Source organism: Bos grunniens, chromosome 11, assembly GCF_055505025.1.
Source record: "Bos grunniens cultivar Pamir isolate PY7600 chromosome 11, Bosgru_T2T1.0, whole genome shotgun sequence".
Lineage (NCBI taxonomy): Eukaryota > Metazoa > Chordata > Mammalia > Artiodactyla > Bovidae > Bos > Bos grunniens.
Genome location: NC_141175.1, coordinates 58122466 through 58143322, shown reverse-complemented (window position 1 = coordinate 58143322; position 20857 = coordinate 58122466). Strand labels below are relative to the sequence as shown.

General features: G+C 46.4%; 1 protein-coding gene across 2 annotated transcripts in view; it reads right to left on the bottom strand.

Annotated features, from left to right (window-relative positions):
- Positions 1-357: 357 nt before the first annotated feature.
- The window catches only part of TCF7L1 (transcription factor 7 like 1), a 202819-nt gene continuing 182319 nt past the window's right edge, over positions 358-20857 (bottom strand). Inside the window, exons 5-12 of one of the 2 annotated variants that reach the window (XM_086326520.1) lie at positions 9159-9291; positions 7632-7734; positions 7232-7315; positions 6329-6472; positions 5480-5639; positions 5251-5394; positions 3884-3962; positions 358-1748 (exon numbers count right to left, since the gene is read on the bottom strand). In XM_086326520.1, the coding sequence (XP_086182646.1) occupies positions 1315-1748; positions 3884-3962; positions 5251-5394; positions 5480-5639; positions 6329-6472; positions 7232-7315; positions 7632-7734; positions 9159-9291 (1281 nt within the window). In that variant the 3' untranslated portion in view covers positions 358-1314. The remainder of the gene's footprint in view (positions 1749-3883; positions 3963-5250; positions 5395-5479; positions 5640-6328; positions 6473-7231; positions 7316-7631; positions 7735-9158; positions 9292-20857) is intronic. The other variant, XM_086326521.1, reaches the window with a different exon arrangement.

The following is a 20857-nucleotide window of genomic DNA, read 5'->3' as shown; positions in this document are numbered from 1 at the left end:
GTACACCTAAAATGGATGAATTGTATGAATTATATACCTCAGTAAAGCTGTACAACAAAGATGAATTCCAGTGTTTGGTATGTGCAAAGAAACCAAGGACACCCCTCCCATCTTGGCAATTTCAAGAAGACAAATGAAAATAAAAAGATTTATCCCTTTGGATCTCAGTTATCTATACTGACTGGTCTGTGAACATTCGAGACTGAAAACAGGATTAGATTTTTCTAGTTCTGTCAGGCATGACTTACATCCCCTTCCAATACAGGCATTCCTCCTTTGCATTCTGTAAAAATTGTACACAGCCTTTGGTGTGAAGAAAGGGACTTGAGTCAACAAAGGACTAAAATACTCAGCAAAGTCTTGCAACTGCAATTTTATTTTCTTTTGTGAAAATAAACAACTGGGAGTTTAAATTGCTCCAAAAAACCCCATAAAAATGAAAAGAAATACACACAGAAGAAGCATGTGAGGTGACTGGGGAGGGAGGAGGGTCTCAGAGCTTTGGCAGATTGTGCTAGCACATTCCCCGGTGACAGGAGCCAGACCTGTCTGCCACTCCGGGGCTGTGAGGGGACATCTTGACTGGTAAGGGGGTGGAACACAGGCTTCTTCACTGAGGAAGTGGCAGGCACCTTGAGTCCCTTTAAATGCAGGGGAGAACCATTTTAGAGGACCTCTTCCTCCACAGAAAGCTGGAGGCTGGGGGGTGGGGTTGGTTTAGGGCCACTGAGGGAAAGGTGCACTGGTGGAGACAAAGGAGGCCAAGGTGTCTCTCACGTGGTGACAGCCTTACACTGGGCAGAGGACAAAGATGAAGGCATGAACCCACGGGAGAAAAACGTGGGCCAAGTAAAAGGGAATGTCGAGGAATGGGTTGTAGATGAAGAGGCTAGAAATGGCAACAAGGGCCAACGTGTAAGCTGGATTGAGGGGAGCCAGGAAGCAGGGGGTGGGGGTTGGATGTGTGAGGACGATGGGAAGAGGAGGGAGGGCAGAGAGTCCAGGAGGTAGAGAGAGGGGTGCCTTCTGCCCAGGTCCATCCACCGCTGCACATACAGGAAGAATAACACACTACTTTTCAGTTCTCGTTTTCTTTTTTTTTTAAAGATTTTTGTTTGTTTGTTTTTTTAAAAAAGCCTTAAGATCAGCTACTGGTTACATCTACAAAACGTAAAGTGCTGCTGTTACCAGTCACTTTACAGAACAGTCCGGAGTGGTCAAATATTGACCAATAAAGTTTCCTTTTTTTTTTCCTTCTGCATCCTTACTACTCGATGAGTCACGTGACAGCCTGCATAGGTCAAGGGGGGCAGCTTAGTGGGCAGACTTGGTGACCAAGGACAGAGGCTGGGCCTGGAGCACGGGGAGGGCCTGGTGGGTGTGGAGCGTGGCGGGGAAGGATGGAGGGGACGTCAGCAGAGCTGTGGGCACAGACCCCAAAGGGAGGGGCCGGGACAGGAGCGGGGGCTGGCTGCCCATCTGGCCAGAAGAGGTGGCGGCAGCCTTTGATGACAGGAAGGCAGCCGAGTGGAGAGCCAGCTGGGCCCGGGTCTCTGGCTTGGTGGTGAGGGAGAGAGGCTGGGCTTGCTCCGAGTGGGTGGCGGCTGGGGCGGCCGGGGAGGCCAAGGCCGCGGAGGGGGTAGCTGGGGAGTCCAGCATGCTGCCATGCGAGGAAGCAGGGCTGTCACAGGGCTTCTCGGGGGGCAGGTACTGGACACATGGCTTCTTGCTTTTGGAGGCCAGAGCACCTGTGGGGGTGAGGGTGGGGGTGGGGGAGACACAAACAAGGAAGTCAGCCGCTAGGAACGATGGGAAAGGCGGAAGTAGTACGTATGACCCAGGAAACAAGCATGCATAGAGGGAGGGACGTGAGGCCCTGAAATGACGCCTAAGGCTTTCAGTACACCTAGGCTGCAGTCCATGGGGTTGCGAAGAGTCGAACACGACTGAGCGACGTCACTTTAACTTTTCACTTTCATGCATTGGAGAAGGAAATGGCAACCCACTCCAGTGTTCCTGCCTGGAGAATCCCAGGGACGGGGGAGCCTGGTGGGCTTCCGTCTATGGGGTCGCACAGAGTCGGACACGACTGAAGCGACTTAGCAGCAGCAGCAGCAGCAGAGCACAGAAAAGGGCCAATACGAAAATGCCAAACACACGGTTCAGTATCTGCCTGGAGGGAAAATAGCTGAGCTTATCAAATTATCATGCTGTGCTGTGCTCAGTGATGTCTGCCTCCTTGCACCGCTATGGACTGTAGCCCGTCAGGCTTTTCTGTCCCTGGAATTCTCCCGGCAAGAATAATGGAGTGGGTTGCTATTTCCTTCTCTAGCAAATTATCATCTTCCTGCCTAAATCTTATCATTTGGGGGATGGATCTCCGTTCAGTTTGCTTTAAAATCTTTGGTTTATGATCCTCCTAGAGATAGTACAGCGCCTGCCAAGCACCAATTCAACAGATTTTGCGTAATGCTTTTGCTGCTGCTAAGTCGCTTCAGTCGTGTCCGACTCTGTGCGACCCCATAGACGGCAGCCCACCAGGCTCCCCCGTCCCTGGGATTCTCCAGGCAAGAACACTGGAGTGGGTTGCCATTTCCTTCTCCAATGCATGAAAGTGAAAAGTGAAAGTGACGTCGCTCAGTCGTGTCTGACCCTTGACCCCATGGACTGCAGCCTACCAGGCTCCTTTGCGTCATATACATAGTTACTTTATGTGTACTCCTATGGAGACGAATATATAAATTATAGAGATATTAGAAAGCTAGGAAAGGAAGCGAAAGGAAAGGCTATAAAAAGCACTTAGTGTGTGTGTGTTAGCTGCTCAGTCACGTCTCACTGTTCACAACCCTATGGACTATAGCTCACCAGGCTCCTCTGTCCATGGAATTCTCCAGGCAAGAATACTGGAGTGGGTTGCCATTCCCTTCTCCAGGGATCTTCCCTACCCAGGGATTGAACCCAAGTCTCCTGCAGTGCGGGAGGATTCTTTACCACCTGTGAAGCCCTTTAGATGGAACTAAACTAGTTCTACCCTTGTCCTGGAATGAACGTGAGATGGGAGATGTGACTGAAATACTGGCCAAGGTATGGGCTAGTCTGTGCTGGGTGAAATTCTGATGTAAAAAGATATTTGTGGCACAAACGGGCCTTCCTAATCCAAGCAAATGATTATTTCCGATATTCAGCCAACCAAACATTGAAGGAAAACCTGAATCTACTGGATTCACTGAAAGGTGGTATGCCAGTCTCTAAGGGGCTGGGTTCCTACGGGAATTTCAAGTCTCATTTCAACAACATTCAATTTTTACTTTTACTGCATTGATTTTAGAATCTAACCCTCAAGTAAGACTCAACTGAATTGAAGAGCACCTTTTGAATGAGAAAGTGCTGGACCAAATCCTCCCTCCATTTACCAAGCAGCATGACCGGGAAAGTCCTTTCACTTCTCTGAGCCTCTGAACTGATCATCTCCAAAAGGGGGTAATAATAACACCCACCTGAGTATACCCAAGTGGTGCTACTGGTTAAGAACCTGCCTTCCAATGCATGTAGACATAAGAGCTGCAGGTTCGACCCCTGGGTCAGGAAGAGCCCCTGGTGGAGGGCATGACAACCCATTCCAGTATTTTTGCCTGGAGAATCCCCATGGACAGATGAGCCTGGCGGGATGCAATCCATAGGGTCGCAAAGAGTCGGATATGATGGAAGCGACTTAGCACGCACGAACAAGTGTACATGAGGCAGAGGCCTTGAAAATGGCAGCTATTAATATTAAAACACAGCATTGACACGGTGTCCATCAGAGACCCACGCACAGGGTGCTGGCAGGTGTAGCTGGCACAGTGGCAAAAAGTAAAGACGCAGATCCCTCCTGAAGACTCACCGTCTGTCTCTTGGACTTGCTGCTGCTGGGACTGCGTCTGGGACAGCTGCTTTTCTCGCTTCCTCTTCTTTTTCTTACCCTGAAAGATATGGCCAAAGGAAAAGGTAATAACCAGGGACAGAATAACGGCTTTTCTGATGGATTCAGTTATGAAGTGGGGAGACAGGATATTTTCTGTACCAGGCGCCCAGGTCACATTCTGTGCATCAGCCTCATGAGGAGGCATGGTGAGCCTTTCTGGGGGGCCGCCTCCCTCCCCTCAGCTCAGATAGGTCCTGACTTTCTTGGAAGGTCTCATTCTTTCCCTGCCCTGCAGGCTTAGTTTTCTCTCTCTCTCTCTAGAACAGTGTCAGGTTCTTGATCTTTTTTGAGGCACCCCAGGTATCACTGAAAATCTCATGCAGCTGGAATTCCCTGGCGATTCAGTGGTTAGGACTATATGCTTTCACTGTTGAAGGTGTGGGCTCAGTTGGCACCAAAGGGGGAAAAAAAAACTAACTCAGCTATGAAGACTTTTAGCAAAAAAAGAGCAAGTAAGAACATACATACAGGGACTTCCTTGGCAGTCTAGGAGTTAAGAATCCACCTGCCAATGGGTTTGATTCCTGGTCTGGGAAGATCATACATGCTGTGGGGCAACTAAGCTCGTGTGCCACAACCACTGAACCTGCATACTCTAGAGCCTGTGCTCCATAAGAGAAGCCACTGCAATGAGAAACCTTCCCACTGCAACTAGAGAGAAGCCCCCTGCACATCACAACTAGAGAAAGTTCGTGCAGCCCCACCAAAATTTTTTAAAAAATAAAATTAAAAAACCTGTCCAGTTCCAGGGAGGTATCAGAAATGTAGGCAGTAGCTCATGGCATTGTGAGCCCCAGGTTGGGAACCCTTTGCTGCAGACACTGATCATCAGAACTAGCACACAGCTGACACCACACCCTGAATGATGGAATTAAAGGCTGAGTCCACTTCCAATTCCAGTTGGCTTCCCCGGTGGCGCTAGTGGTTAAGAACCTGCCCTTCAGTGCAGGAGACAAGAAACACAGGTTTGATCCCTGAAGGAGGAAATGGTAACACACTCCAGTATTCTTGCCTGGAGAATCCCATGGACGGAGGAGCCTGGCGGGCTACAGTTCACAGGGTTGCAAAGAGTCAGACACAACTGAAGTGACTTAGCAAGCATGCATACCCCACTTGCAATGGGACAGGCACAAAGTTAAGTCTGTCCTTAGGACACCAAAACCATGTCCTTGTGGCCCTCCTGAGAATTAAAGTGTCTTCCTCATTTCTAGAGAAATACAGACTTCTCCCTGGCCTTAAGGGTCCTCTATCACTGCAGTCAGCTTCCTTCTCCCCCAAATCCTCACTTGGAGGCTGCCCCCGGTGCCTGAGTGGGCACGTACGTAGTTGTCCCGGGCTGACCAGGTCGGGTAGAGCTGTGAGTGAAGCTGCCGCTCCTTCCGGGCCAATTCGTAGTACTTGGCCTGTTCTTCTCGGGACAGGTTGTGCCACTGTAGAGAGAGGACCAGCGAGGACAGAGTGGTGAGAGTGGGGGACGTTGAGCTGCACAGCCTGGAACACAGGGGCGGACCTTACCTTCCTCCCCAGGATCTGGTTGATGGCTGCACTCTCCTTCAGGGTGCACTCAGCCACCACCTTGGCCCTCATCTCCTTCATATATAACATGAAGGCATTAAGAGGCTTCTTCACGTGGGGCTTCTTTTCTTCCTCTTTCTTCACTGTGACTGGTGATTTCCTGGGAAGTCACAAGGCTGTAGGTTAGCATTTGTCAGCTGTCACCTCTCAAGGAGGCTAAGGGCTGGCTGCCTCTGGGGAGCGGGGGATGAGTCACTTGGCAGCTAATGAGAGTTGCCCAGGGCTGCTTTCAGCACCTGAGGACCCAGTTCCTAGTCTCTGACTGACCTCCAGCCGTTTTCTAGGAGAGGACAACTTCCTGACAAAGAAGCTGTGCCCTTGACAAAGGTGGTGGGGGGAGCTGAGATGGACTGGCCCCAGGTGAGAAAGAGGAGGGGGCAGAGCACTGTAGGTAGAAACAGAGCGGGGGCGGGTCTCCTTGGCCATGAGACTTTGACTTTCAGTGGACAAAGCGTGGGCCATGGTGCTGGACTCAGCTCTGACCCAAGTCAACCATGTGACCTTGAGAAAATTCCCCTTGCAATTTTCAAGTGTATGCGGGGACAGGGAAGGAAGCTAAAAGCACTCTCAGTTTCTCTTTCAAAGTCCTGATTGTAGGGCTTCCCTTACTGTGAGAAAAGATGCATGGTGTCTCCGAGAGGATGGGAATTCCAGGGTTCAAAGGGAACAGTTCGAAAGGTGGAGAGGATGTGGCTGAGGAAGCCGTCAGCTGAAGGTCCCCAGGAGAAGAATCAATGGCACTTGCTACTCAGAGACTGGCCACCCGCCACCAGGCTGCCCATTACTCACGCGCTCACAGCCGGACTCAGGCTGGGGGGCGCTGGTTCCTGCTTGACAATGGGGGAGACAATGGCGGGGTGGGGGATCCCTGAGGTGGGCAGACCAGGATGGGCCGGAGCCACCATGTGAGGGGAGAACCGACTGGAAACCAGGCTGCATACCAGGGGGAAACAAAAACAACAGAGGGATTCAGGCTATATGCTTGTCACTGGCAGAAGATGTGATGGAACCCAGCCTTGATGGCAGAGGCATGTGAATATCTCTGCCATTGCAGAGTTGGAGCAAGAGAAGGCTATTGGCTGACCTCGAAAGAACTCATTTTGGGAAACACCCAACAAACCTCCCTTCCCCAACAAACGCACAGGGTTCCTATACCCGATGCTGAAAGCAGGTGGGATGAAAAACAGAAGGTGCAGGAGGTCGGAGGCCAGGTACACAGGGGAAAGGAAAGAAAGGCTTATGCTGTGGGTTGTATTTTTTTTTTTTTCATTGGTGGTACAATTGTCAGGTAGGTCAGCCCCTGAGACGGAAATCCTCTTTTATAGTTCCCTTCTCCTGACGTCATTTCAGGAACAATCAATCTCCCAGCCTCTGGCTTCAGTCTGACATATTCAAAATGCTTCAATGCCACCAAGCCCTGCCCAGCCCATAGGGGAACGTGCAAGAGGACTGAGTGCGAGGGCTTTAAAATTTTTCTCTTAGAGAGGGAGATGGGGCAAGAGTGAGCAGAGCCTGTTTGTCTCCATCCCACAACTAATCAGAGAGGCGGGGAGGAAAGGTGAGCACCTGCCTCTTTGCTTACTACCAAGAGAAAGCTGTGTCATGTAATGGTCAGAAACTGCAGGGGAACCAGTAGACAAGCATTCCCTGCACTGCTGCTTCCCCCCTCACAGCCGCAGCCCCAGGACTCACCTGGACATCGAGGCATTCATGGCGAGGGCAGGGTAGGGGTGCCTGAAGCCACCAGGAGGAAGGGAGTACATGGGCTGTCCTTGCCTATAAGGGCCAGGAGTAAGGAAATGCAGTCAGGAAACTGGCTGAAATGGGAACGTTCATAGGGACGGAGAAGGGGTTGGGAAGATAGGATGATGAGTAAAAGGCAGTAAGTAGGAAGTGGGAGTTGGGAAGATGCTGCCTGGGAAACTTGTTCTGATGCCCTGGGGAAGTTCTGGGCTTGGTGAGAGGGCTCCACTGTGGAGCTGGGGCCGGGGCAGGGGGCATCTATATTTGGACCCCAAGGACAGGCTGGAGGTACAGGAGGCAGAGCTCAGTGTAAGGAAGGAGGGATAAGAAAGGCTGTAAGTTTCCTTACTGTGGGACGAGCCAGCTGAGGGGATGTGGAATTTGCCCAACAGCTCCGGGAGACAGTGGGTAATACGGAGATAACTCGGATGGATGAGGGGGCCGGGGGATTCCTGCTTCCAAGGAGAAATGTGTCAGACAGTTCCTTGACCCTACACCTTAAAGTCACATCAAACAGGAGGCTACCCTTTGTTCCCAGATGCTCTGCAGCTTGCAGTGCCTTTTCTTTCACTGTTTCTGCCCTCAGTCACCAGTAACTTCCAACTACTTGTATTGGAGGTGTCCAAGACACAGGCAGGAAATCTTGGACTGAGAAACCCAAGGTTATCTCTGGAGTCATCACCTGGAAAAGCTTTTTCATTCGTGGAAAAATAAACTTCAGATTTCCGTGTAACAGGGAAGAACAATAGCTGATTCCACGTTGGATCTGTTTTTCTTTGACTTTAACCTTTGCTCTTCATGCTCTTGTTACTATAATTGTTGAAAAGATGCTGTATATAAACTGCAAGCATACATAATGGCCTGTCTCAGGGAACCTTGCCCTTCTGTTGGGAAGTTAGACTAAAGTGACTTTGTTCAGCTCACAGGGAGACTGTTCTGACCTGGCCCACCTGTGACTGGCTGTAAGAAGAAACTAACACATCCCTGTCCTGATGCAGGCCAAGCCGGGAGATATTCTGCAAGACTTAACGGCCTTTTTATTTTACTTCCTCCCCCTCTCTGTTCTATAAAAGAAACTGGCATCCAGACTCCGATAAGATGGTTCTCTAGGACATTAGTCCGCTATCTTCTTGGATACCCAGCTTTCTGAATAAAGTTGTTATTCCTTGCCTCCCAATTACAGGCCTGTCATGTGGTGACCAGACTGAGCTTGGACTCAGTGACATCTGTTCCACATTTATCCTCCTTATTATCTGTAACTTGTAATAGCTATCTAAAGAGGGACTCCAAAAATGCTCTGAGCCACAGCAACTCTATGGGAATTTTATGAAAACGATGGCTCTCTCTGGGATGAACAGTGTAGGTGAATAAGTTGAGAAAAAAGTCAACTCAGTCTCTTGCCTTGTATCTATACTTATAAGTCTGTTAGGGGAAACACACTGACTGAAACTGCCCATCCTGGCCAGGTACCAAAGAAACCATTTGTGTGAGTTATTTTATGACAGGAAGTCCTGGCAAGGAACATGGAACTAATACGCCACCATCAACCGGAAGAGTTTGGGAAAGGTCAAAATGAGACGCCATGTATCCTCCCACCTCCCACCTGGCATCCATCTTGGCTGAGCAATGTGTGCACCACCAGGAAGGACCCTGAGTCAGAACAACTGGCCAAAGACAACTCAGAAACTAACCCCATCACCGTAAAACCCGAGTCTGTGAGCCACATGGCAGAGCAGTCCTCCTGGGTCCCCTTATCATACTGTTCTCCACGAGGGTGCCCCTTCCCAATAAAGACTCTTGCTTTGTCAGCACGTGTGACTCCTCAGACAATTCTCTTCTGAGTTACCTGGGCCAGCCTGAGCGGCAGCCAACTCACCTGTCTTTGGATCGATCTCTGGGGAGAGGTGTGTGGGAGGGGAGCCGGGGGAGAAGTGGTCATTGCTGTAGGTGATGAGGGGCGTCAGCGGATGCATGTGGTGCGGGTGCTGAACAACAGGAACTTTATTAGACTGAAAGACAGAGGGAAAAAGACTAGGGCCAGTTGCCAAGGAAATGGTGTACAGACAGACCTCAGAGATACTGCAGGTTTGCTTCCAGACCGCTACAGAAAAGTGAAACAATGATTTTGGTTTCCCAGTGCATATAAAAGTTCAGCTCAGTTCAGTTCAGTCGCTCAGTCGTGTCTGACTCTTTGCGACCCCATGAATCGCAGCATGCCAGGTCTCCCCGTCCATCACCATCTCCCGGAGTTCACTCAAACCCATGTCCATTGAGTCGGTGATGCCATCCAGCTATCTCATCCTCTGTCATCCCCTTCTCCTCCTGCCCCCAATCCCTCCCAGCATCAGAGTCTTGTCCAATGAGTCAACTCTTTGCATGAGGTGGCCAAAGTACTGGAGTTTCAGCTTTAGCATCATTCCTTCCAAAGAAATCCCAGGGCTGATCTCCTTCAGAATGGACTGGTTGGATCTCCTTGCAGTCCAAGGGACTCTCAAGAGTCTTCTCCAACACCACAGTTCAAAAGCATCAATTCTTCGGCACTCAGCTTTCTTCACAGTCCAACTATAAAAGTTACACTTACACTATTCTATAATGTTACGTATGGGGAAGCCCTGGTGGCTCAGCAGTAAAGAATCTACCTGCAATGCAGGAGATGCGAGTTTGATCCCTGGGTGGGGAAGATCCCCTGGAGGAGGGAATGGCAACCCACTCTGGTATTCTTGCCTGGGAAATCCCATGGACAGAGGAGCCTGGTGGGCTACAGTCCATTAGGTCGCAGAGCCGGACACACTGAGCACATGCAGTGTTAGGTGTCAATGGCATTATGTCTAAGAAAATAAACATTTGTTGCTGTTGTTCAGTCCCTCAGTTGTGTCTGACTCTTTGCAACCCCACGGACTGCAGCACGCCAGGCTTCCCCATCCTTCAGCATCTCCCGGAGTTTGCTGAAACTCATGTCCATTGAGTCGGTGATGCCATCCAACTATTTCATTCTGTGTCATTATATATTATATATATATATATAATTGCCTTTTTATACTGAGAACCCCATGAATAGTATGAAAAGGCAAAAAAAAAACAAAAACAAAAACACAAAAACCCATGCATACTCTAATCAAAAACACTTTATTGTTAAAAGGTGCTAATCATCAACTGAGCCATTAGTGAGTTGTAATCGTTTTGCTACAGTGACATCAAAGATGACTGATTACAAGCCACCATAACAAATATAATAATAAGGAAAAGTTGGAAATATTTCAAGAATTACCAAAATGTGACAGAGAAACAAAGTGAGCAAAGGCTGTTGGAAAAATGATGCTGATAGATTTGCTGGATAAACCTTTAATTCATTAAAAAAATGCAGTATCTGTGAAGCACAGGAAAGTAAAGTACAATAAAACGAGGTATGCCTGTAAAATCTGTGGTTATTTACTGAGTTGAATATGTGCCAGGTATTTTCCATGCAGCATCGCATTCAGTCCTTGTAGAGAACTTAAGAGAAAGTAGCAGTCTGCTTGCCCCTTGGAAGAAAAGTTATGACAAACCTGGAAAGTGTATTAAAAAACAGAGACATCACTTTGCTGAAAAAGGTCCGTCTAGTCAAAGCTATGGTTTTTCCAGTAGTCGTGTATGGATGTGAGAGTTGGAAGAGGTCTAAGCACTGAAGAATTGATGCTTTCGAACTGTGGTGATTGAGAAGACTCTTGAGAGTCCCTTGGACTGCAAAGAGATCAAACCAGTCAGTCCTAAATTAAATGAGTCCTGAATATTCATTGGAAGGACTGAAGCTCCAATACTTTCGCCACCTGATATAAAGAGCCAACTCACTGGAAAAGACCCCGATGCTGGGAAATACTGAGGGCAGGAGGAGAAGGGTTATGACAGAGAATGAGATGGTTGGAAGGCATCACGGACTCAACGTACATGGATTAGAGCAAACTCAGGGAGACAGTGAAGGACAGGAAAACCTGGTGTGTTGCAGTCCATGGGGTCACAAAGAGTTGGCTAAGACTTCATGACTGAACAACAAATACAGCAGAAAAAGAATCAAGAGATTTAGAGGAGGGATTACACCCAGCCTCCTACACACCTTCTTCAAAACAGCCCACCATCACTCACTTCATGTATGCTGTGTGGTAAATGGCAGACTGCAGAATTATGACCCATGCTCTGTGTACTCTCAGTGAATTCTGAAACGCTCAACACATGCTTGCCAAATAAACTTCTTAGAAATAGTAGCTCACGGGCTCAAGTCTGAGACTGGGAACAGAGCCGTGGGAGAACTGTCACCACCAGGCCTCATATAACCACTTGTCATGTTCAAGGTTTACATTTATAGACACTACCAAGGGCATTAGAACTGTTCTTCCTGGAGCGTATCAAACACCCTGCTGACCTAATTATCACATTTTATTTTAAACATCAGCAAATGTAAGGAGCACATTTTATATAACTGTTAAGATAGCAAAACCAGGGACATCCCTGGTGGTCCAGTGGCTAAGACTCCACGTTCCAATGCAGGAGGCCTGGGTTTGATCCCTGGTCAGGAAACTAGATCCTACATATCACAACTAAAAGATCCTGCGTGCCACAATTGAGACATGGTGCAGCTAAGTAAATAAAATAAATAAACACTAAATTAAAAAAAAAAAAGAAAGTAAAATTCAGGCATGTCACCAACACATCATGATTTCAGAAATGTTAAAAAGGGGGGAAACCTGTGTGCCCTGGAATCAGTAAACTGAATTTTTAATTGTTTTAACCTAATCTCACTTAACAGTAAGGATTTTTATTACAAAAATGGCTAGCGTCCTTATTATAACCTACTAAAGGAGCTATGATTATCTTGGTTTGAGGAATGAGGAAACAGAGCACGGAAAGATGAAGTGATGTAGCCTGAGTTACAGAGCTAGTAAGTCACAAAACTGGATTCATATCAGCCCTTTACATGCTAACAAACCAGGGTGTCTTCTCTTGCATCACCTGCCAACCCAACAGCCCAATCAAAACATCTGTCAGAGAAAGGACATATACTTATCTTTTTGGGTAATAAGGTAAATGAGTTACAAGTGAAAGAGAGATGTGTTTAAAAAAGAGATCTGTAAAAAGGATGATAATTTGATGGCATCTCAGGAGAAGGAAATGGCAACCCACTCCAGTGTTCTTGCTTGAAGAATCCCAGGGATGGGGAAGCCTGGTGGCCTGCCGTCTATGGGGTCGCATAGAGTAGGACACGACTGAAGCGACTTAGCAGCAGCAGCAGGGGCCAGAATTCCAAACTTCTGTCTTTCCTGTTGAATGTTTCATTTCTAGATTCCATGAGCCTTTTTTGCCTTTTAGTCGGTACCCCTTTGGTGCTCATCATGCAAGCTACGATATGTACATCTCCTAAGTATTCATGCACTCACAGTAGTCTTGCTCTGTTTTCAGTAGGCTAAGCAGAGATGAGAGGCAGAGTCCTGGAGCAAGGCCTGGAACCCAGAGGCCCAGGTCCTAGACCTGCAGAACTGAGACCGAGATTTCAGACGTTCGCAACTACAACCACTAGGTGGCGCCGGTACACGGCGGGGCTGCTGGTACTTCCTCTTGGACAACTTCTATCAACTCCCTTGGTTGGGCTCCTTTGGCGTTGCATGTAGTTGCAGGTATATTCTAAAATTATTTTCTTCTTACTGTTTTCACCTGTTCCCTTACTGGCTTTTGAAGAGGTCTCCACGAACAAGAACACGTAACGCAAATAAGAGTATTAAAAGATTATTTTAAGGTCGGATTTCTATTAACAGAATTTCCTGTGGTCATGTATGGACGTGAGAGTTGGACTGTGAAGAAGGCTGAGCGCCGAAGAATTGATGCTTTTGTACTGTGGCGTTGGAGAAGACTCTTGAGAGTCCCTTGGACTGCCAGGAGATCCAACCAGTCCATTCTGAAGGAGATCAGCCCTGGGATTTCTTTGGAAGGAATGATGCTAAAGCTAAAACTCCAGTACTTTGGCCACCTCATGCAAAGAGTTGACTCATTGGAAAAGACTCTGATGCTGGGAGGGATTGGGGGCTGGAGGAGAAGGGGACGACAGAAAAATGAGATGGCTGGATGGCATCACTGACTCGATGGAACTGAGTCTGAGTGAACTCCGGGAGCTGGTGATGGACAGGGAGGCCTGGGGTGCTGCGATTCATGGGGTCGCAAAGAGTCGGACACGACTGAGCGACTGAACTGAACTGAACTGAACTAATGCAATCAATGACGCATTCAGGTTTCACGGAAGCAGCTTTGTCTGAAGGGCGATTTTAATTTTATTTACTTATTATTAACTTTTTAAAAAGGTGTTTTTTTCCTTCCCAAGGCATAATTAACTTTGGGAGGTTCTTTTAAAAAAATGTTTATTTATTTGGCTGTTTTAGGTCTTAGCTGTGGCATGCACGGTCTTCAGTTGCGACATTCGAACTCTTACTAGAGGCACATGGGAACTAGTTCCCCAACCACGCGTCGAACCGGGGGCCTCTGCACTGGCAGCACAGGGTCTTAGCCACTGGACCACCGGGTAAGTCAATATAGGGCGATTTTTATATTATAAAAACCAATATAATTATTACTAAGAGTGATAGTAAATGATAAAAGAAATACACAGAATGAATGTGTAACTTAAAAATTACAGTTTTTTAAAAACATGTAAATTCTATGATAAAAAAATTAAAAAGACTAGCAGGTATTCCCTAGTGGTCCAGTGGTTAGGACTCGGCACTTCACTGCCATGGCCTGGGTTCAATGCCTGGTTGGGGAACTATGATCCTGCAAGCTGCACACCACGGCCAAAAAGAGAAAAGAAAAATAGAAGCATACCAAAATGTAAAGAGTAAGTATATTTGAATGGTGGGAGTACAAATGATTTTGTTTTTCTTGTGTTTTCCAACTTTATTATCTATTAAAAATATACATATGATGAATGCAAATTTCCTAAGGAAAAAAATACAAGCTATATTATAAAACATTTAGAAACCACAATCACACACACAATAAACCCCAACAAACCCCCTGTGCCCACAGTCACACTAGCATAACCCAGTACCTATTATCATTTTGACATATCTCTTGTGCATCTGTTATTTACATCATTTATAGCCATCTTTTCGAAATTAAAATTTTCAGCTTTATTTAGATATAACTGACAAACAAGACTGTAATATATTTGAAGTGTATTATATGAGAACTGAGTATAGGTACCCAGAGTCATCCTAAAATGCTTAACACTGTTATGAAAGTAGGACTGGCCATGTGCTGTCTTCATCAGAAACTGGCAAACAGCACGGAATGGGTGTCAGAGTTAAGCACAAAGCAGGGAAACATGAGTTATATTGGAAAATGCAGTCTCCTCACTTAAAACACTCTGTGAGTTATTACTGGTTCCCATTAGGTGGCATCATTGTTCAGAAAATGGATGGGAAGGTGGTGAGTTCACAGAATGAAAAAGGAAGGTAGACTTTTCCTTATCAGGCTGGGAATATGCAGCCTCTGGAGATGATTAGCAAAACTCGTTCTCTTGGGTTCCCCTAGTGGTTCAGTGGTAGAGTCCATCTGCCAATGCAGAAGACATGGGTTCGATCCCTGGCCCAGGAAGATTCCACATGTCCCTAGCACCACAATCAACTGAGCCTGCTTTCTGCAGCCCGTGCTCTGCAACAAAAGAAGCCACTGCAGCAAGAAGCCTCCGCTTGCCGCAACTGGAGAAAGGCTGCGTCGCGGTGCAAACCCAGTACAGCCAGAAATAAACAAACACACAAAATTACTTTTTAAAAGATTACTCCTTTAGGGCTGACTCAGGGAAAGCTCTCCTTGGAGGCTATCATCCCAAGAAAAGTTTCCCACTGATTTCTCTCCTTTGCTGTCCTCCAGGCACATGATGTTCGCAGCATGAAGCCAGGTCAAATGTAGGGATGTGGAGAACCAGCGGACAATTCCTGCTGTACAATACAGAGAGCACACACAAGCCAGGACACGGGTGTTCCCTGGGCAAGGAAACTAGCCAAGTCTAGCTTGCCCCAAAGCAGAGCATCTCAGACCTACCTTGTGCTCGAATCCTTCCGTCCCATCACACAGACCCAACCCTTTTCCAACTCAGGTGATCCTTGTCTATTCCCTGTTTCTAGGGTTGTTGTTGTTCAGTCACTCAGTCGTGTCCGACTCTTTGCAACCTCATGGACTATAGCCCACCAGGCTCCTCTGTCCATGGGATTTCCCGGGCAAGAATACTGGAGGGGGTTGCCATTTACTTCTCCAGGGCATCTTCTCAACCCAGGCATCGACCCTGTGTCTCTTGCAGGCTGATTCTTTACTGCTGAGCCACCAGGGAAGCCCCTTTCTAGGGTTGGTCCAAGCCAAAGTTCTGGAAACTTCTGGTTCCCAGGAAGCATGTATCCTCCCTTCTACTGTTCATGACTTTCTTCCAAGCTCTAAGTAAAGCCAATGCTCCACCACAGATGAACCAGCCACCTCTTCAAAAGCTGCTTCTCTCAGTAACTGCTTTGCGTTCAGGCGTTCAGTTATATCTGACTTTTGGCAACCCCAAGGACTGTAGCCCACCAGGCTCCTTTGTCCATGTCATTTTCCAGGGAAGAATACTGGAGTGGGTTGCCATTTCCTCCTCCAGGGGATCTTCCTGATCCAGGGATTGAACTTACATCTCCTGCGTCTCCTGCATTGCAAGCAGATTCTTTACCACTGAACCACTGGGGAAGCCAGTGGTTTGAGGCCTTTATAAAGCCTTCTGCGTCCTAGGCTTCGTTCACTATCCCCTTTTCTTCCTGATCTGAATTTCAGAGATCAGAAAGATAAGGCTTTTCAGGTCAGGCAAAGGGGAGCCTTAATTGTGGTATCCATGTGGTATCCATGTTCCGCAAAGCAGACATAGAACAGTCAACAGGCTGCCCAGCAAAGATCCTCAGACTTGCACTGGGTCACTAACTGTAACTGATTTTATGTATTTAAAAAATATGCTCTACCCACAATCAATTGTCTGTTAACTGCTTGAGGGAATCTTCTCTTAAAATTGTTCTCAAGAGACTATGCTTAAATGCAAGACTTCAGGGGAAAAGGAAGTTGGTTTGTTCCTAAAGTACCAGTCCAGGATTTTCCTGGTGGTCCAGTAATTAGGACTCCCGGCTTCCACTGCAGAGGGCACGGGTTAGATCTCTGGTCAGGGAACTAGGATCCCACAAGCCACACGGCACAGCCAAAAAAAAAAAAAGTACCAGTATACTCTTAGTGGTGGATTAACATATAATAGAAGCAAAGGCAAATAGAACCTAATGAAAATTGAGGGGGAAAACTCTAATTCTAAGTAAACATACCCACCACTCTCTAACAAATACTACTTAAAAGGAAAAATATAAGTTCTTTGCTAATTCTGTCATCGTATCCTATTAAAGAAAGGAAATTTGCATGTATGTCTTCTATACAGAATTTTCCTGGCAATTCACACATTGATTTATTGGGTAATTGTCTGTGAAGACTGTCTACACAGCAGGCACTGAAGTGGGTAGCCAAAGGGCTGGAGGCCAACAGCAGACATGGAAAGAACCTGGGTCTCCGATGGCATGGTTTGCTTGTTGAACTAACTGGCCTGGCAGAAAACATGACTCACAACAAGTATTCATGCTGTATCTATGACGTGCCAGGCACTGTTCTAGGTCTTGTGAATGCATTAGAGAATCTGTCTATCTAGACAATAATCCAAACAAATAAATAACTAAAATATTAGATAGTGATAAATTTTTCTAAGGAGAAAAATCAAGTCAGGGATAGCAGATAAGATGCAAGGAGGGGGACTTCCCTGGTGATCCAGTGACTAAGACTCTGTGCTCCCAATGTAGGGGATATGTGTTCAATCCCTGATCAAGGAACTAGATCCCACATGCCATAATTAAAGATCTTGCATGCTACAATGAAGACTGAAGATCCTGTGTGCTGCAACTAAGACCTGGACCAGCCAAAATAAGTATTAAAAAAAAAAAGAGGCAAGGCAGATGTAGGTTATATGTTACACAGGCCAACCAGGGAAAGCCTCAATGAGAAAATGACTTCTGTTTGATTTTTATTTATTTGACTGCACAGGGTCTCAGCTGTGGCACGTGGGATCTTTGGCTGTGGGATGTGTGATCTAGTTATCTGACAAGGATCAAACTCAGGCCCCCTGCATTAGGAGCGCAGAGTCTTAGCCACTGGACCACCAGGGAAGTCCTCAGAAAATGACTCTTGAATGAATATTTGAGGGCAGCGGAAATGAGATGTGTGGGCAGGAGAGGGACGGGGTTTTGGCAGAAGGCACCCAGAGTATAGTGGCTCCAGGTGGACAGGAAGATAGGTGTGTTTGAGCAACTCCACGGAAGACAGTGGATTGGGGCGCAGGGAAGAAAACAAGGGGATGAAAGTCTGTCTTAATGTACTAACACATACATTTTGAACTTCTCAAGCAGGTGGCAAGTAGTGCGCTGCAGGCTGGGAAAGATGTGAACATAAATCCAGGATCTCTGGATGGCAGCAGCAGAGAGAAAATGCTTTGGGGAATTAGAATGTGCTTCAGGTCCTTCTTGGAAACAGTGGCACATTTCTGAGGACTTTGCAAATTGGACAGGGCACAAAATTCTTGGGTTAAAAAACATTCCTTATCAAAACTTATCTATGGCTTGCTGGCATTAAAGGCAGCAAAAGAGAACCCTGAGTTTACCTTTATTTTTCTTCCTTTGATACTGGCCTTTCCCCCTGCTACACAGATGAAAGTGAAAGTGTTAGTTGCTCAGTCATGTCTGACTCTATGTGACCCCACGAACTGTCTCCTCCAGTCTCTGCTCATGGAATTCTCCAGGCAACAATACTAGAGTGGGTTACCATTTCTTTCTCCAGGGGATCTTCCCAACCCAGGGATCGAACTCAGCTCTCTTGAACTGTAGGCAGATTCTTTACCATCTGAGCCACCAAGGAAGCCCTGCATAGATGCTTATAAGGGAAAAAAAAAAAAATTAAACCCTTACAATTCTCATTGTTGCCAGGATGTGTCTAAGTTCACATAAATTTTCATTTACTTTGTAGAATTCAGGTGAGCACTTTCAAGCCATACACTTGAGTTTTTATTTATTTATTTTTAGGCTGTGCAGTGCAGCATCTTAGTTCCCCAACCAGGAATCGAACCCGTCCCCTTGCAATGGAATTGAGGAGTCTTAACCACTGGACTGCCAGGGAAGTCCCTAGTCTTTTCTTTTAAAGATCAGCTTTGTTTTCTTCTCTTATTGCCTGTTGTTTTTACTGGTTGTGGTCTCCTCTTAAGGAACACTATTTGTAGACTGTTTTTCAGTTGTCTCCTCTTTTTCTTTTGTGTCATCAATGTACAGACTTGACTTGCCACCGTGTCCACTTTGCTCTACACTAAGAGTAATGAACTGGGAAATATGAATTGTTGTTTAGTTGCTAACTCATATCCGACTCTGTGACCCCATGGACTATAACCTGCCAGGCTCCTCTGTCCATGGGATTTCCTAGACAAGTTACTGCAGTGGTTTGTCCTTTTCTTCTCTAGGGGATCTTCCCGACCCAGGGACTGAACCCGCATCTCCTGCATTGGTAGGTGGATTCTTTACTACCAAGACACCAGGGAAGCCTGGGAGATATGAATAAGGTTTCCCCCAAGCTAAATCTCAGTGGCAGAAACTAATAAAGGAATGATGGCAGTAGATAATTACCAAGGCATGCCATGAATTACGGGTGCAAATTTAATAAGAAACAGGGCATTTATGCAGCTTCCAAGCAGCATACAGCTTCTGCCTAAAGAGCGACTTATTAAGTACAAAAGGAAAGAACAACCTCAAAGAGAAAACACATGTCAAACATTACCTTAATTAAATGATCCAAGCCAACATCACCGACATTGGGACAAATGGACATCACAGACCTGCCTCCTGATGTGGCACTGAGAGGGACACCTGAATGTGGTCGTGTTCTTGCCAAAACATACAACCAGAATCTAACCACGAGGAAATCTCAGATACACCCAGATGAAGGGATGTTCCACAAAATAGCTAGTCTGTACTTCTCCAAAGATGTCAAGGTCAGTAAAAACAAAGGCTAAGGAACTCTGGGAGATTCAGATCAGTCAGTTCAGTTGCTCAGTTGTGTCTGACTCTTTGCTACCCCATGGACTGCAGCACGCCAGGCTTCCCTGTCCACCACCAACTCCTGGAGCTTGCTCAAACTCACGTCCATTGAGTCGGTGATGCCATCCAACCATCTCATCCTCTGTTGTCCCCTTCTCTTCCTGCTTTCAACCTTTCCTAGCATCAGGGTCTTTTCTAATGAGTCAGCTCTTTTTGCATCAGGTGGCCAAAGTATTGGAACTTCAGTTTCAGCATCAGTCCTTCCCATGAATATTCAGGATTAATTTCCTTTAGGATTGACTGGTTTGATATCCTTGCTGTCCAAGAGACTCTCCAGCATCTTCTCCAACACCACAGTTCAACAGCATCAGTTCTTCGGTGCTCAGCTTTCTTTATGGTCCAACTCTCACATCCATATATGATTACTGGAAAAATAGTAGCTTTGACAAGACAGACCTCTGTTGGGAAAGTAATGTCTCTGCTTTTTTTTTAATGTTGAGTTTTAAGCCAACTTTTTAACTTTCCTCTTTTGCTATCATCAAGAGGCTCTAAAGAGAACTAAAGTTCTTCTTTGCTTTCTGCCATTAGGGCGGTGTCATCTGCATATCTGAGGTTATTGATATCTCTCCTGGGAATCTTGATTCCGGCTTGTGCTTCATCCAGCCCAGCATTTCTCATGATGTACTCTGCATGTAAGTTAAATAAGCAGGGTGACAATATACAGCCTTGACATACTCTTTTCCCAATTTGGAACCAGTCTGTTGTTCTATGTCCAGTTCTAAATGTTGCTTCCTGACCTGCATACAGATTTTGCAGGAGGGCAGGTAAGGTGATCTGGTATTCTCATCACTTTAAGAATTTTCCCCAGTTTGCAAGGAACCACACAGTCAAAGGCTTTAGCATAGTCAAAGAACCAGAAGTAGATGTTTTTATGTCACTCTTTTGCTTTTTCTATGATCCAACGGATATTGGCAATTTGATCTCTGGTTCTTCTACTTTTTTTTTTTTCCCTCTACCTTTTCTAAATCCAGCTTGAACATCTGGAAACTCTCGGTTCATGTATTGTTGATGCTTAGATTGGAGAATTTTGGGCATTACTCTGGTAGCGTGTGAGATGAGTGCAATTGTGTGGCAGTTTGAACATTCTTTGGCATTGCCTTTCTCTGGGATTGAAATGAAAAGTGACCTTTTCCAGTCCTGTGGCCACTGCAGAGTTTTCCAAATTTGCTGGCATATTGAGTGCAGCAACTTTCATAGGATCATCTGTTAGAATTTGAAACAGCTCAGCTGGAATTTCATCACCTCCACCAGCTTTGTTCGTAGTGATGCTTCCTAAGGCCCATTTGACTTTGAATTCCAGGATGTTTGTCTCTAGGTGAATGAGCACACCATCGTGGTTATCTGGGTCATTAAGATCTCTTTTGTATAGTTCTTC